Source organism: Gymnogyps californianus, chromosome Z (assembly GCF_018139145.2).
Source record: "Gymnogyps californianus isolate 813 chromosome Z, ASM1813914v2, whole genome shotgun sequence".
Taxonomy (NCBI): domain Eukaryota; kingdom Metazoa; phylum Chordata; class Aves; order Accipitriformes; family Cathartidae; genus Gymnogyps; species Gymnogyps californianus.
Genome location: NC_059500.1, coordinates 53,254,476 through 53,269,494, shown reverse-complemented (window position 1 = coordinate 53,269,494; position 15,019 = coordinate 53,254,476). Strand labels below are relative to the sequence as shown.

Sequence of the window (15,019 nt, the reverse complement as noted above, 5' to 3'; positions counted from 1 at the left end):
AAGAATTGATCGTGCCGTGAGGCAGAAGGATAAAATAGACACTGAGGTTTCTTTTTTCTATGGTTCTCTTTTGACTGTTTGAACAGTATTGTTCATTGCAAAGCAATGTGACTGTAGTTCTCTTCAGAGAAAAAATTATCAGTTTGATATACAACTTAAATTTATTAGTGTATTTTTGCTTGTATGGAACCTCATTGCTGACATCAGCGTGATTAAGAATTGCTGATACTTATTTGAGTCCTATTTGTCATTTTAGGATCATGTTTCTGTCTCTTCAGAGTTTGGACAATAACCTTAGATTATCCTAACAGCTTTCACTTCAAAATAGTACAATACTTTTATCTAATCTTAACATTATACTTAAGATAAATGTGGTTCTCTTTTAACCAATCTTCTGTACATCTATAAAAAAAGACAACTTAATTGAATATACTGCTGCCCAGAGTACTACTCTCCCTTTTGAAAATCTGTAATTTGTTAGTCGTGCCAACCTGCAGCTGAAAGTTTTATGCTACCTTTGAATTATATGCATGTTTCTTTTATGAATCAGTTTTTTAATTTGTATAAATTCTTCTATATCTGTTGTTATACATATGATATTTTAATTGTATTTTAAATTGCTGTGTAGTACCGTAAGTCTCTCTGGAGAGGGAGACGTTAATTGAAGAAAATTACTTATTTGCACGACCTTTATTTTTACTGTAGGGAATATAGAATGAGTGTATTTTACATTCCAACTAATGCGGTTCAGACTTCAAGTTTCTACATGAAACAAATGAAAAAAAATCATATTCATCTAAATTCTTGTTCAGGATAAGCATTCCTAAAAACTGCAGCTGTTGCAGAAGATGTGAAACTGAGATTTGACTCACTGTGGGAATTATATCCACATGCCTTCAAAAACTCAATTCTTGCGTCAGAAAAGTGCACAAAATGAGAAGATTTAATTATCAGAAGATACCTATTTCCTGAAACTCCAACTTCCTCAATGTCTGAACTTGTTTTCCTTCCTCTTCACATTGATTCCTAGAAGGAGGAGATTTAGCTGAAGAAGACCTATCTGAGGAATACCCTTCTGGATAAGGCTTTAAATCCTGAAGGGAAGGTTGATTGGAAAACAAGGAGAAAGAAAAGTTTTATGCAGTGGAGAATAAAGTGGAAGTTATGAAACATTGGTACAAACCTTGGTTCAACAGAATTCATTTCCTAGGAGGGAAAGTTCCTTCTCGTTCCTCTGCTTACACAATTAAGTATTGTTTTTAGTTGTGTTAAATGATACTTTCTTAAAGTCCTGGCAGTTATGTTAACTTTATAGAAAATTTGCTCTCTACTAAATGTTTGTATATCAGTAGGATTTTGCAAAGCACTGAAGTATGAGAGCACTATAGAAAGGAGAGCTGCATTAATAGCTAAATGAAACTGTATTATGTGTGAATCCCAACTATGAACATCATTAAAATATGGAAATAGAAAAATGCTTACATGGACCAGATTTACAGACCCAGACTTTTCTTTGATGGAGATTCCATTTTATATTATCAGAGGAAACTGCTTTTGAGATTCAAAAGCATACTGTTTTCTTGCAGTTACAGTGTCTCTAAGTAGCTGAAGTAGTATGCTTTACAATATTTTATGTCAAATTTTCACCTTCCAGGATGCACTTGGATCCATGATAACATAACAGATCTTTATATCCTACTAGGCGGTAGGTCCTGTTTGATAACGATTATTGACAAAAGAGAAGAGTGATACCAAATTTGTCTATGCTGATAGACAAAAAATAGCCATAAATCAATCTCCCAAACAATTAAAAAATCAAATAATATTAAATAAGTCATCTGCATGGCTCCTGAAAGTGTAACTGTATTCATACAAAGTGCCCTGATTGAGAACAAACATCTCATTAATCTTAAATGCTTCAGTTAAAGAAAGCTAGTGAAGTCAGGAAGAATAATGACTGGCATTATAGAGAATGCAGCGTACTGTACAATGTGCAAGGATGTGGTCACCTAGTAGCTATAGTACATAAACGTAAGTATCTATTATTTAGAGGACAAAAGGATTTAGGACAGGGAAGAGTTAGAAAGAAGAGCAAGTAAGGAAACAAGTAAATGCACTTCAGTGGCCTTACTTCATAGTAAGCTAGCTGTTAGTAGGGCTACTAAGGAAGCTGCATGACTTTTCACACCTTATTCTAACCCTCCATAGCACTACAGAAATAGTTTAGCATCTAATCTGGTCAGTTGGCACTAATTTTGAGAACATATCCTATGTTGAATAGCAAGTGTTAAACAGCAGAATTTTTTTTCTGTAGATGAGCTTTTTCATGCTTTATAGTTTACTATTGATATTCAGACTTCTGGTTTGTTTTTATTTTGTGGCTAGAATAGCCTATTACATCAGTTGAAGGATTTTTTTTTCTTTTTTTTTTTTTCTGAAGGCATCAGAAAGGTGGCATATAAGAGCTTTCTGCATTCCAGCTCAGAAACTGCCCTATTTCACCCTACTGAAAATAATGATTTTGAACAATCTTTTTATAGTGGTACCATTCTCACTGATACCGTGTCAGCATTTCCATTATAAACTCCTGTCTTCAGAGCCTGATAACTGCTAAAATTAACTCACTATATGTGAGTTGGTATACAGTGTCTTAATTTGCAGACTGATTTTGCTACCAAGCTTTAAAAGTGTTTGGATGTTGTTAATAACAAGAAATTATTGGGCATGAAGATCTGGCTATAGCAGGAAAGGTTAAAACCTTAAGTTTTCTGTGTTTTTCTCTTTTCAGAAAAGTAAGGCCTGATTTTTATTTATTTATTTGTTTGTTTGTTTTTTTATTTTTAAAATCTGGATTTTCCCAAACCTTCTCTGCAAAAAGGTGACTTACTGGGAGAATTACTTATAAATGCTGATGGTAACCATGTGTGGACTTGGAGGTGGGGAGCATGATATTTATTTCTGGTTTTGGTATTAGTCTAGTAACAGGATATGTATTGCTTTTAAAAACCAGTCTTTGATACAACATATTTTAACAGGTTTGTAAATACTGAGTTTCCCTGATGCTGTCACAGAAACCAAATTGAAGACCATTAAACCTGGAAAATATCTTTTTAACCTAAGTGCCATAATGCTCAGACCCAAAGTGCATTTTTGACCTTGGGTTCCCTTCATTGCAGTTCACCGAGTCAACCTTTGCCACTGATATCCATGTGAAAATGTTTGATAGCTTTGGGCACCTCCAGGTGTGTGGGTATCCTCATCTTACCAAAGAAGGGGTTGTCCATTCCCTGCAGGGTGAAGCAGGATTTCAGTCAGATGCAGCTTTGAATCTGGCCCTGCTTGGAGCTGGAATTGGACAGAGAACCTCCACCAGCCTTGTCCAATCTAAATTTGTCCCCAAAGACCATATCTGATCTCCAGGAGTACAGCTGCAAAATCATCGAGGGGAAAAAAAAGCTGCAAATAGCCAGTAGCAGGTTATCCTGCCCTGCACAGCTGGTGCTAGGCTGCTTTCTTGAAGATACAAATTTTCATCTAAAGATGTTCAAGTTTAGATCTAGTATTTACTGTGACTTCCAAACATTGTCTTATAATAATGGGAATAATCCTACATATTTTTTATCAGTAGACATACCATCATTCCATTTTTATTTGTGTGTTTGCTGAGTGTTTAGCCTCAGTGTTATCCTCTGGCAGTGATTTTCACAGTCTCATTATATTTTGCAGGAATAATGATCAGTTTCGTATTTTGTACCTAATTTCAATGCTTATTTATTTATTTTTTAAAACAGCTAATCTCATTCCATTTGACTTCTCTTCAAAGGGGAAGTTGTCTGTAATCTTTCTTGTTCGGATGCTCTACTGTGAACATTTTCTAAAACTGAGTGACTAATTACCACTATTACAGAAAGTATTTCATATTCAATGATGCAACAGTCTCCCTTTCACACTTTATATGTGTTTTTTACTTAGGATATGTACATTCTAGTCAGAAAGGACATGTAGCACCCCCCCTGCCAAGTGTGGGAGTTATTTTTAATCCAGTTACCTGTAATGAGTGTTTTGATTCTTATTTCAGTCTCAGCCCTGCCAGTTCCCATTCCTTCTCTGGCTGCAGAATTCTCTCCCTACTCCCATTCTCTGTCTCACCTCTCTTCCCTGTCCTTTTCCAAGTCTTCTTATCCCAGCCAACTCTCTCCTGCTTTTTGCATTCTTGCAGATCACTGTTCTCAATAATACTATATCATGGATAGCACGGTAAAAGACTACTTGCTCTGTATACTGTTGCCTCAGCCTGGCATGACCTGGGAGCTGCAATTGTAAGGAATTTTTTGGCCATCGCTGAACCAAGGGCAGGGCAGACTGAAAGTTTGCGGGATTAGGCTACTAAAATGTGGCAATTCAGTCGCTGATGATTTGTAAACTTTAAATTCCCAGAGGTGGATGTCTTGAACAGATTTGAATGCATCTGAAAGAGTGAAGTGTCCATCCATAGCAGAAGTGTGGCCACCTTCAGTTTTCAAGAACCTACTTTTAAGTTTGCAGCCAAAGATGTGTCTACATATTAAATAAATATTAACCCATGGTGGATTTCTCTTTCATGGAATTACTCAGCCTCCTCAATCAGTGTGAAATTTAAGCATCTACAAAATGCTAAAAGAATTGATAATGGTTTGTTCTTTTGGACAGAGTAAGATTTTTCTGTAACATTTTCTAAAAAAAAAGTTGAAATGCTTTTCTCAAAGTTCCTATTAGTAAAAATTGTAGCATTGTTGAGGCAGATGGTGGTGGAAGCTTGACAGCATTTATATACAAATGAAGATTGTGAGTTATAATGGTAGCATCTAGCAACTCTGTTAAGAAATGGTGCTCCCAGACAGGAAAGTGAATCCTTTTACTACACAACCCTCAATTTGTCTGTAATTTGTTATTTTTAGGAATATTTTGTCTCTAGGAAAATGAAAGTTTGTCTCTGAAAAGCTAATTTTAAGGTAATAGCTTGAAGGGGATAAAGTAACGGTATCTGAATTGAAATTAAATAATCTCAAAAGCTATCTTCTGACTCAAAATTATTCCCCTGGTGTGGAAACATTAAAATATTCATTAGTGGACCATTGCTGAAAATGACATTTTCAGACGTGTTAAGAGAAACACCACCCTTTTCTCTTTACACAAGGATAAATATAGACACAAATATAAATAAGCTGGGGAAATGAGATAGCCGAAAAAGCAGCAATACCATATCCAAATGCACATCTGTGTTAATAGTATTAGGAAGTGTGACCTTGGGCATTACAGGGCAATTGAGAGAGAAGGTGGAAGACTAAGGCTATCTATTTTCAGTTCAAAGGTTCCTCTCTGAAAAACCCACCAGAGTGGCTTGAAGAAAACAGAAGATGTTTATCAGCCTTAGCCATACAATTTGTATCTGTTTGACTTAGCTGTGGCAGAGTTCAGGATTAGATGTCTGTTTTAATTAGCTACTTTTGAATGAGACTGGTAAATAAGAATTATTGTGACACAGCTTTGTAGCAGTTGACTCTTAAAACTGAGAACAACTGTTCTGAGCTCGTACTAGAAATATTCCAAAAAAACCCCTGTCCTAACCACTTTTCTTAGATTTTTGAGTGCTTTTAGGCACTACTCAGAGTCAATAGACACACAGGGAAAATAGTTGATGGAAAAAAAGTGGAAATATATTGTTAACTGGATAAATAGTGTCCTACTTAGTGCTGAAGACATTATCAACGCTTGCAATGCTTCAAACTGCTAGCCAAAATGTATACTTACTTGAAATGATTCATTCTGGCATCACTGCTGAATAAAGCTGTGATAATAAAGTTATCACAATAACTTTATAATAATAATATAGTAATAAAGTTTGGTGAATGCATTCTGTTTTTCAGAATCACAAACCTTACAAGCACATGAAAATTAAATTAAATGTATATTATATATGATGTATATTGCAATGTGTACTTAGCAGTGCCAAGTAACAGGATTTTCCTAATATCTAGGTATCTTTTCTAAAACATTTTTAAATGTATTTTGTAAAGCTGTAAAATGGCAGGTTACATAGAATAGTAAGATCTTCCATAATGAATTAAACCGAGGTCAATTCTAGCCTGTTCTCCATTCTCTAGCACAGCCAGAAATGCAGACCTGGGGAAGAATGTGAGTCTTGGGCAAGCATTCCCTAATGCTCTCTCAATCTCCTGCAATATGCAAATAAGAAGCTGCCTTAGCCAAAGGCAGTATCTTTGTATTTATTAAGTAAAAGGTAACCTTTGTCAGATTTCTCTTCCATGAACTTACACAGCTTCTTTTTCAACTGGTGTAAAATTTTAGCATCCACATCTGGCAAACAGTCACATACTTTGTGAAGAATGTTTTTGTTTGTTTGTTTTGAATCTGCTGCTTTCTGTTTTCCTTTGATAGCAACCTAGTTATTGTGTAGTAAAATATTGTACTTAGTCAAGCCCTTTTCCAAGTACCTCATGATTTTACTGGCATCTCTCAAACACCATAGTGTCTTCTCTTTCCTGGCCTGACCAACTGCAGCCTGCCTAGTTATCCCTTGTGCAGAAGCTGTTGCAGGTGATGTTAGCTGAATACAAGCTTTTTTTTTAAAAAATGAGACCTGTGAAGTAGGGCTGATCAGAAATGAACAAGATCTTGATAAATTATTGAGATATTCTGGAAAACAGGATGTCATTAAATAGGGAAAAGTGCAAGATACTGAAGCTAGAATACAAAGGAATGAGGAGCAATGATATCAGCTGCTACTGTAGAGGAGGTCCTGAAGGTGATAGTGCAGGAGCTTAAGAAGTCACTGCTGTCCAAAGGTGAACACTGTGTGAACACAGCTCCCTAGATGTAGGATGCAAGATGCATCAACTAAAAATGCTTTGCCTGACATCACTGAGGATTTGCTTTCATTGTATTTCAGAGGGGAAAACATGGCCACAGATGAAGACAGTAGGTGAAAAAGTTGTGGTTGTTTAACCGACTAAGGGGCTATAGATGGAAAATGGCAAAAAGGAAAGGAACAATCTGTTTTTCATGTTTATGATGCATAAAGTAAAAAGAAAAAGGCTTAAACTACAGCAGGGAATCTTCAGGTTAGCTGTTATGAAAAACTTCCTAATGGCAGGGATGTCAAAGAGCTGGAAGAGATTGTTAGGTTAATTATGGAGACTACATTTTACGAGGAAGTTGTTGAAAATGTGTCAGACAAAATTCATTAGGAATAACATATGTTTTATTTTACTCTGTCTTCATCCACTGACATAAGTTATATATTTCATTTACCTCGATAAATACAATGGCTTTGGAGATGCCGTTGTAATTTACAGGGTCTTAGAGGAAAGGAGAAACAGCAGTTCAACAAGAAAGGGGATCATATGGGGCATGTTCATACTTGTCCATAAGAATAACTATTATATGATTTACTATATAGCCTTCTGCTATGGCTTGGCTGAACTCTATTGCCTTGCTGTGTCAGACAGCTTCCTCTCTCATACAGAATGCTATTGCTGATGAAGTAAATATGCAAATATGGAAGTGTGAAAACTGCTTTTTATAAGCATTACTGTCAATATTAATTTGAATTTTGGCAGAGTGTAAAAAATACTCAAAGACAACCAAATGCATTCATTTTAAAATATAAATGAGTGAACAGGCTTGTTTTTTGCATGGTATTTATCCATGCAACAATAATTAATATGCAGTTATGCCTGAGTAGTGGTATATCACTCCAAAAAAGGTGATCCATCTTTTGGAGGTATGTACCAAAAGAAGCACGGTTAATTCACATTGACTTCAGCCTTTTGCTGCGGTTTCTAGCAGTGGTTGAAACAGAGAAATTAAAAATAAACCGGATTAGGAATGCTGGTTGCAAAATTCAGTTTCATTGTAAGCAAGGGGAACTGTTTAGTCCAGAAACTGGGGATATGTTGATCAGTATTGTTAAGAAAAAAAATGCGTCTCCGCTAAAAAGCTAAAAGATGAAGTGAACATTAGTGTGCTAAAGCTTGCGAATTATATGTAGATGTCTTACTTTATACAGATACTGGAAAAGAGGGTTTTCTTTTGTAATTCTAGAATGTTATGGAGATTTTTTAAGCAGATGAGCAATTTGAAATGGTCTAAGATTTAATTTAGATAAGTGTAAAATAATATGCTTGAGAAATTATTATTTAATACAAATACAAATGACAAAATTACTTGTTTAAAGGATTTGCAAAGTAATAGTGAATCAGAGATTGGATATGTTCTAAGGTGATGCTCTATAATGAAGTCCATTCCTATCCTGATTTTTACACACAGGCTAACAGCAGACACACATGGATGCACAAACTCTCTCTTTCTCTGTGAGAACATGGGTAATAATTGCTAATGTACATGTGGTTTCACTGCTATCCATGGCAGGTATACCTGTATTAGGAATACTAGTCTTTCTAAGTGTCAGGTCCCCTGTGTTTTTGTTGCTTGCAGTATGTTGAAACTGGAGGTAAAGTAATAGCCATGTCGTGTGGATACAGGACAATATATTGCAATGCAGGCATGATTTACAAAATGGATTTAATGGGCTTTAAGCCTGTGGTCCTTTCCACCCAGGTTTGCTGTGAACACTGGTGAGATTTTCTAGTTCTTATGGGCCTAAGTTGTTATAGCCTGTATCCAGCAGACAGTAAACAATTGTTACCCACCACCACTGTCTACTCATCAAAGATTTGTATAGGTGGTTTTTGGGAAGGGATTAAATCTGGTTCCTATAGGTCCTGCATAGGGGAAATCTTTTTCTAGCTGGTAATGAGGATATTTACAGCCACCTTCTCTTTTCTCTGGGCTGCCTCCCCCCCCCCCCCCCCTTTTTTTCCCTCTTTTTTAAAATTTCTTTTTCTTTTTTTAACCTAGTATGAAAGCTCTGCAGTTAGTAGATAGGGATTATGACTTCTGCCCCTCGCAGTGTCTAATTCACAATTCTTTATTTTTACAGTGGTTAAGAGACAGTAAACCTTCAGAAGAAATTTGTTATCAACATCTTCTTATATAAAGTCTCTTCCTGTCCTATTTTAGCTTAATTGATTTGTGGAACTTCTTTAGGGCCTTGGACTCTCTCTCTAGTTGCATTAATAAGTTACACAGCAGATGATCAGATCAAGGTGTTCCTTAAAAGTAAAAAATGCCTATTAGAAGCAGGAAAAGTTCATTATTATTCAAGTAATGAGTTTCAAAGTAAGCTGGCTTAAGAACATCAAAGCTCATAAAATAGGAGCAAACCCACTGTTATTTTGCAAAACAGAAAAGCAGACAGTTAAAGGATTTTTATGGCAAATATGAAGAAAGTGCTTCGATTAAAAAAAAAAAATCATGAGGGATCCACAGGCGGGGGATCCACTGAACTTTTACATTTGAAAGTGGAGAATGATGCTTTTCGCCCGCCAAGATTTCTGTTGAGTCAGACTCATGCTGTCTTCCCCAGTTGGCAGATGTTATTCTACCTCTACATTGTAAGCTTCACGCTCCTGCAGAACTGCAAATGAGTTGGGGGTCAGATTGTCAAGAAGGCCTGCACAGCTCCTTTTTTAGGAGATTTGTGGTATTTGCTTCTTCCTGAATGGCTGTTCCATTTTAAGTGTTATTTTCTATGCTGCTTGGCTCATTTGTTTTGTTACTCTCATGTGGTCATGGAGGTGTGTACCCATCTATTTTTACTGTTTTTACGTTGCACCTCCAACTGTCATATATAAAACTAGCAGGTTGGACCCATTCTGTTGGTCAGTATCTCACTATGATGGTGGCCAAGCTCTGTTTATAAAGATAAACCACACTGACAGCAGAAAAGATGACCCATTCACTCAGGGTGTCAAAATCAGTCGAAGGAAGAGCTGAAGAAATAGATCTTTCCTTTGCTGATTTGTAAGCAAGATTCTAAGGTGGATCGGATTCAAGAGGATATGGTGCTGTAGGATTACTCTGTGGTTGTGCTAAGGTAGTCCTCAGGATTCCCAGGTAGGTTTAAAGATCTGCAGACTGTTTCATGCTGTAGTTTTCACATGTAAGTGCTTGCCTTTGAGAACTGAATGCCAATTAGAAGCAAATTTCCCATGACTGTAGCAGTACTTTACTGGAAACAGTGCACTGTGCCCATTAACTGTTTAGGGTAATTTTTGTTGTATTATTTCAGAATAATTTCAGCATGGTGAATTAATGTGTATAAAGCCTTAATAATGTGATTCCTTAGCATTTAGTTTAGGAAAGTCTTTACCTCATGCATATGTAGTTCAGTAAATTTTCTAATTGAGTGATATTTTTTTGAACCCAAAATATATTCAGGATAAGAAAGATAGTAATGGTTCTTCACATAGCTTGAGGGTATACCTGTGTAGATGGCAGCACCTCGTTATCCTAATGACATCCAAAGAAGGGCAACAGAGAGAAAGAGAATGGGAAGATGATTTGAATCACCTTGAAGAGTAGTTAAGGGAATTTAGTACGTATAGCTTGGCAAAAAATATCAAGAGGTTAGGATATCGTAAGAACCTACAAATATTTGGAAGATAATTATGTATAGGAAAGAAAGAGGTGATTATGTATAGTGGTTGAACAGCATCTCAAAGAGTAATGATTTGAAACTAAAATAGGAGATGGTACATTAGACTGAATTTGGCATGTGAATCTAGAATGGCATGAAGTTCATTGACTTGATCTCTCTTTGACAGAGAAGTAGAAGAATAAATAGTATTAGAGTAATTCTGGCTCCCGCCATTTTGCTTTACCTTCAAGAGTGTGGGCACTTAGGGGAGAAAGAGAAGAAATAACCTTCCTTTCCTGTCTCCTTCCCTCCCTCCCTGCCTTCTTCCCTCCCTCCCTCCCTCCCTCCCTCCCTCCCTGCCTTCTTCCCTCCCTTTCTCCCTGTCTCCTTCCATCCCTTCCTCCTTCCTGCATTCTCCCTTCTACTTGTTCTCTCCACTGCCCCTCCACCACCAGTGAGCTTCTTTTTTGTTGTGTTGGGCTTGATACAAGAGCAGGTTTCCTAAGATGCGGCAAGAGAACCTCACAAAGATTCAGCTAATTGAATACAAATGCTGGTTCTGGAAGACACAGTTTTACTTATTCTCCAACAGCCAAATGGAGAAATCCTATGCAATGGTATTCTTCCCCATCTGAGCTGTTTCCTCTGTTGAACAGGCTACCAAAAGTTACAAACAGTACAGGCTGAAGCTCCCACTCAGTGCTGCAATAGCGGCCTCCTTATGTTCCATTTTTCTTCTTTATATGCTGAAACTACCTGTGCCTGCTTAGTCCCCTTTGAATACCTGAAGGAAGTGGTATTCTGAGCCTTTGGGTTTCCTGATTTAATAGTCAGTGTTTACCATTACAAAGGGAACTGTGATCTGGAACATGTTAGGTCCCATCCCAAGGCTCTTGTGGGTAATGAACCTCAATTCTCTTCTTCACGACTCTACAATAATATGAAAGAGTTAAAAGAGTACTCTGTAAGAGGATGGGTTACCTGTTCTCCATGGTTTTGGTAGGTAAGGCAAAAAGTTATGTGCTTGAATTGCAAAGAAGATTCAGTTGTCACAAGGAAGTATTTTTTAGTTAGGAAAGGTCTTTCTTGTAGGAAATGTAATAAAGCATTCAATTAGATTTCTGGCAGACATTGATAATCTTCATTATTGGAGGTTTTAAGATGAGATCAGACTGGAGTATTACATGACAGTTCTTTGGTGGTTTTTTTGTTTGTTTGGTTTTGTTTGTTTGTTTTTTCCCCTGCAAGGGCAACTTAAATTTAGAGGTTCAGGAGACAAGCTCTCTTTCTGAGTATAGATATACGGCACAGGGTACCTTGACTTCATTTTGTGCATTTGGTTCTTTGTAAAGACCAGAAAAATGGAGACAGGAAGAAAAATAACTAAGATTGGAAACACTTTCTCATCTGTTCCTATGAAGGGACAAGGAAAAAAAGAAAAAAAGGGAAAGGATAGATTCAGAACAGGAGACTGAAGAGAGAGAGAGAAGGGTTGGAAAGTAGAAAAGCCTGAGTATCTGTTCAAAGGCACAGTTTTAAGTAGAGGTAGGAAAAGCCCTGTTTGGCATATTATCTGGGAACCACTGAAATATGCCTTGCTGAGTGCCCTGAAAGCAGATGGAGTTTTTCTGAAGATCAAGGCAGTGAAGGTGTACTGCAGCAAAAGGACACTTTTGCAAAAAAAAAAAAAAGAAAAAAAAAAGAAAGGATAACCTACCCACCTGCCCCATATTCTGTAGGTTTATAAATTTGAGAACTGTCAGGAACAAGCAGGTTTTCAAAGTATTTGAGTTGGATCAATGGCTTGTGAGTCAGTTTCTCAGTAACTTCTGTTAAACTAATTGTGTGTCATTTTACTTTGTTTTACCTTAGTAATCTGTATGGCAATTACAGCCTTTCTGTGGCAGTACTGATTAAATGCCTTTTTATTTAGTATCACTTTCAAAGTGATTCTGTCACTTTGTTTATGAATAATACTTAAAATGTATTTTTCTTTAGCTCATTTGAGTTGTTTCTCATTTTGTTAACTGTATTCTTGTGTTTTTCCTGTACGGAAGTGCAGTGCTTAGAAGTAGCAGTTTGTAACCCAGTAATTAATTACATTAGCTATTTACATATCCTTAAGATCAGCTGAATAAACTGATTTGTAACCAGTCAATAAACCTCACCTTTTTCTACACTGTTTTTATTTTTAGGAATGTTGTCTCTGCAATTTGAGAGGTGGTGCATTAAAGCAAACTACTGACAAGAAGTAAGTAATATATACTTCAGGATTGTATGTGCTTGTTTTAAACTTTATTCCCAATCCATTCCCATGTACAAAACATTTGTAAACCTTATTACTTGACAATGTCCCTGTAAGCTGAATTGTTGCAGAATTAAAATTACTCCTATTGAAATGTGCCACTGGCATTTTGTGAAATAGTTAGATGCTAACATGTACATTTGTTTTAGTATTTGCAAACACTTACTTGTTCCAAATTTTATTCTGCTAGCATTTGTGTAAAGAAAGTAAATGGGAGCTCATTTGTCATTGTTTGCATGGGCAGGTCTTATCAAACAGTGAAGTGTATTTTCTTCTTTGGTCCTGGAAATTTGTGATTACAGAATTTAATACAATACCTTTGAACTTCTAGAAACAATATTTTTAATTAATTAATTTGAATCATATTGAAATAATTTTAGGTTTTGAAGTGTTGTTTTTAAATACACTTCTATCATACGCTGTCAAAAATAGTATTGTTGCTGACATCATGCTATTAACAGCATCAAGTATTTTTCTCTGTATTTGGATGACAGAACACTATAGCAAGTAATCCTAACAGATAAAATGGAAAATGTTGCACCTTAATATTTTTTCAAGCCCAATAGTGGAACAGTCTTTATGCATTTTGAATCTTCTCATAATTAATTAAATTATTTTAGTAACTTAGCAATGTCATGTAGATCTCTTTCTTTAACCCTTTGGAATACAGTGGTAAGAGATGATCTAGCTGCAACATTCTTTTTCCACTTACGAGGCAATAGTTTGTTTATCAATGGTTTGCAATTGGTTGCATGACCCTAGGAGAAGGTTTTATGTGAAACTCACAGGCTAGATCTTACATTCAGAAAGCATTAATGTTGTAACCATTTTAATGGAGGTTTTGACCAACGCATGAAAATTCTCAGCTGCTTTTTAATTCTGCTTTAAACTCCCCTAAGTTTGCTACTTGCTTTTCTCACTAAAAAAAAAAAAAAAAAAGAAAATGACAAAAGTGTCATCTCAGTAGAATTTATCATGGCCTTTTGATATTTGCTGCTGATGGATTGCATGTTGCGTGTTTGAAAATTTGTACATCTTTTTTTGTAGATGAATTAAAATGTTTTAGAAATGTTTCATAAGATTTATTCATAGAAAAAAAAAGCCACAGAGGTTTGCAGAAAGTGACTTTCTCTGCACAACTATACCTAAAGTATTTGGTTTTGCATTATATCCCTCTGTAGGTTACTGTTATGGATTTATGAGAGTTCTGTAAAAGTAGTTCAACTCTTGTTTTCCTGTTTCCATTACACCTTACAGTTGCTACACATTGTTGAGTTTTTCACCTATCTTTCAGCATTAGCTATCATTCCAAACTTTTGAGAGTTTTCGGAAGAGTATGTTCCAATTATGTCTTTTTTCTCCAACAAGTGTAAAATCCAACATGTGCATTCCCTTCCCTCCTTCTTTCCCTCTTGCATAATGATTAGAGATATAGGATGTGCATTACTTAGATTTAAAAGCTAATAAATCAGACATGGTGAGGGGTGTAACAGTTTGCCATATAGGAGAGTTGAGATTCCTTCCTTTCAGCAGAACACAGCAATTGTTTTGAGTCCTGTTAGGTTGAGAGGTGTCAGAGTATAAAAGTTTGGGTGAAGATTTATTGAAGAGGCATTTTATTTATAGCATTTCTGTCCCATAAAGCTTAGATGGTAAGACAATGTAGTTTTGCAGGCAGGCAGGCAGGCATCAATGAAAAGAAAAACGGTGTTATTAAAAGTTAAAAAGTCTCAAAGCAAGACTTTTTTCTGTAAGTTAGAACATAAACAAAACTGTCACCATAATGAAATGATAAATCTACAAGCTTTATCTGCTTTTATTTGGGCTGAACTGTGTAACTTGCTAATTGATATGTCATCTTTACATACAGCTCTTATTTCACATTTTGGCCGAGACAACTTTAACATCACATGACAGCAGGTTTTTTTAGTCCCTGTGTGTCATATTATACTTTTCCAGATATTTTTGTCAAAGACGAGCTATTGAAATAGCACCGCTCTCGTGCAGGAAAGAGAAGATATTTCTGTTCTGCTGCCTCACCCTCTATCTCTTTTAGCTCCAGTCCCCATTCCTGTTAATCTGCTTAGATGCTCATATAATGTGTGTCTCTGGAGATCCAGAGGAAGTGGAGTGAGGCAAGCATTCAGGGATTACAAAAAAGAGCAAATGGAGTG

At 36.2% G+C, this 15,019-nt stretch overlaps 1 protein-coding gene across 1 annotated transcript in view; it reads left to right on the top strand.

Annotated features, from left to right (window-relative positions):
• The window catches only part of KDM4C (lysine demethylase 4C), a 285,808-nt gene that overhangs the window by 186,496 nt on the left and 84,293 nt on the right, over nt 1–15,019 (top strand). Inside the window, exon 16 of the mRNA XM_050912623.1 lies at nt 12,736–12,791. Within this exon, the coding sequence (XP_050768580.1) occupies nt 12,736–12,791 (56 nt within the window). The remainder of the gene's footprint in view (nt 1–12,735; nt 12,792–15,019) is intronic.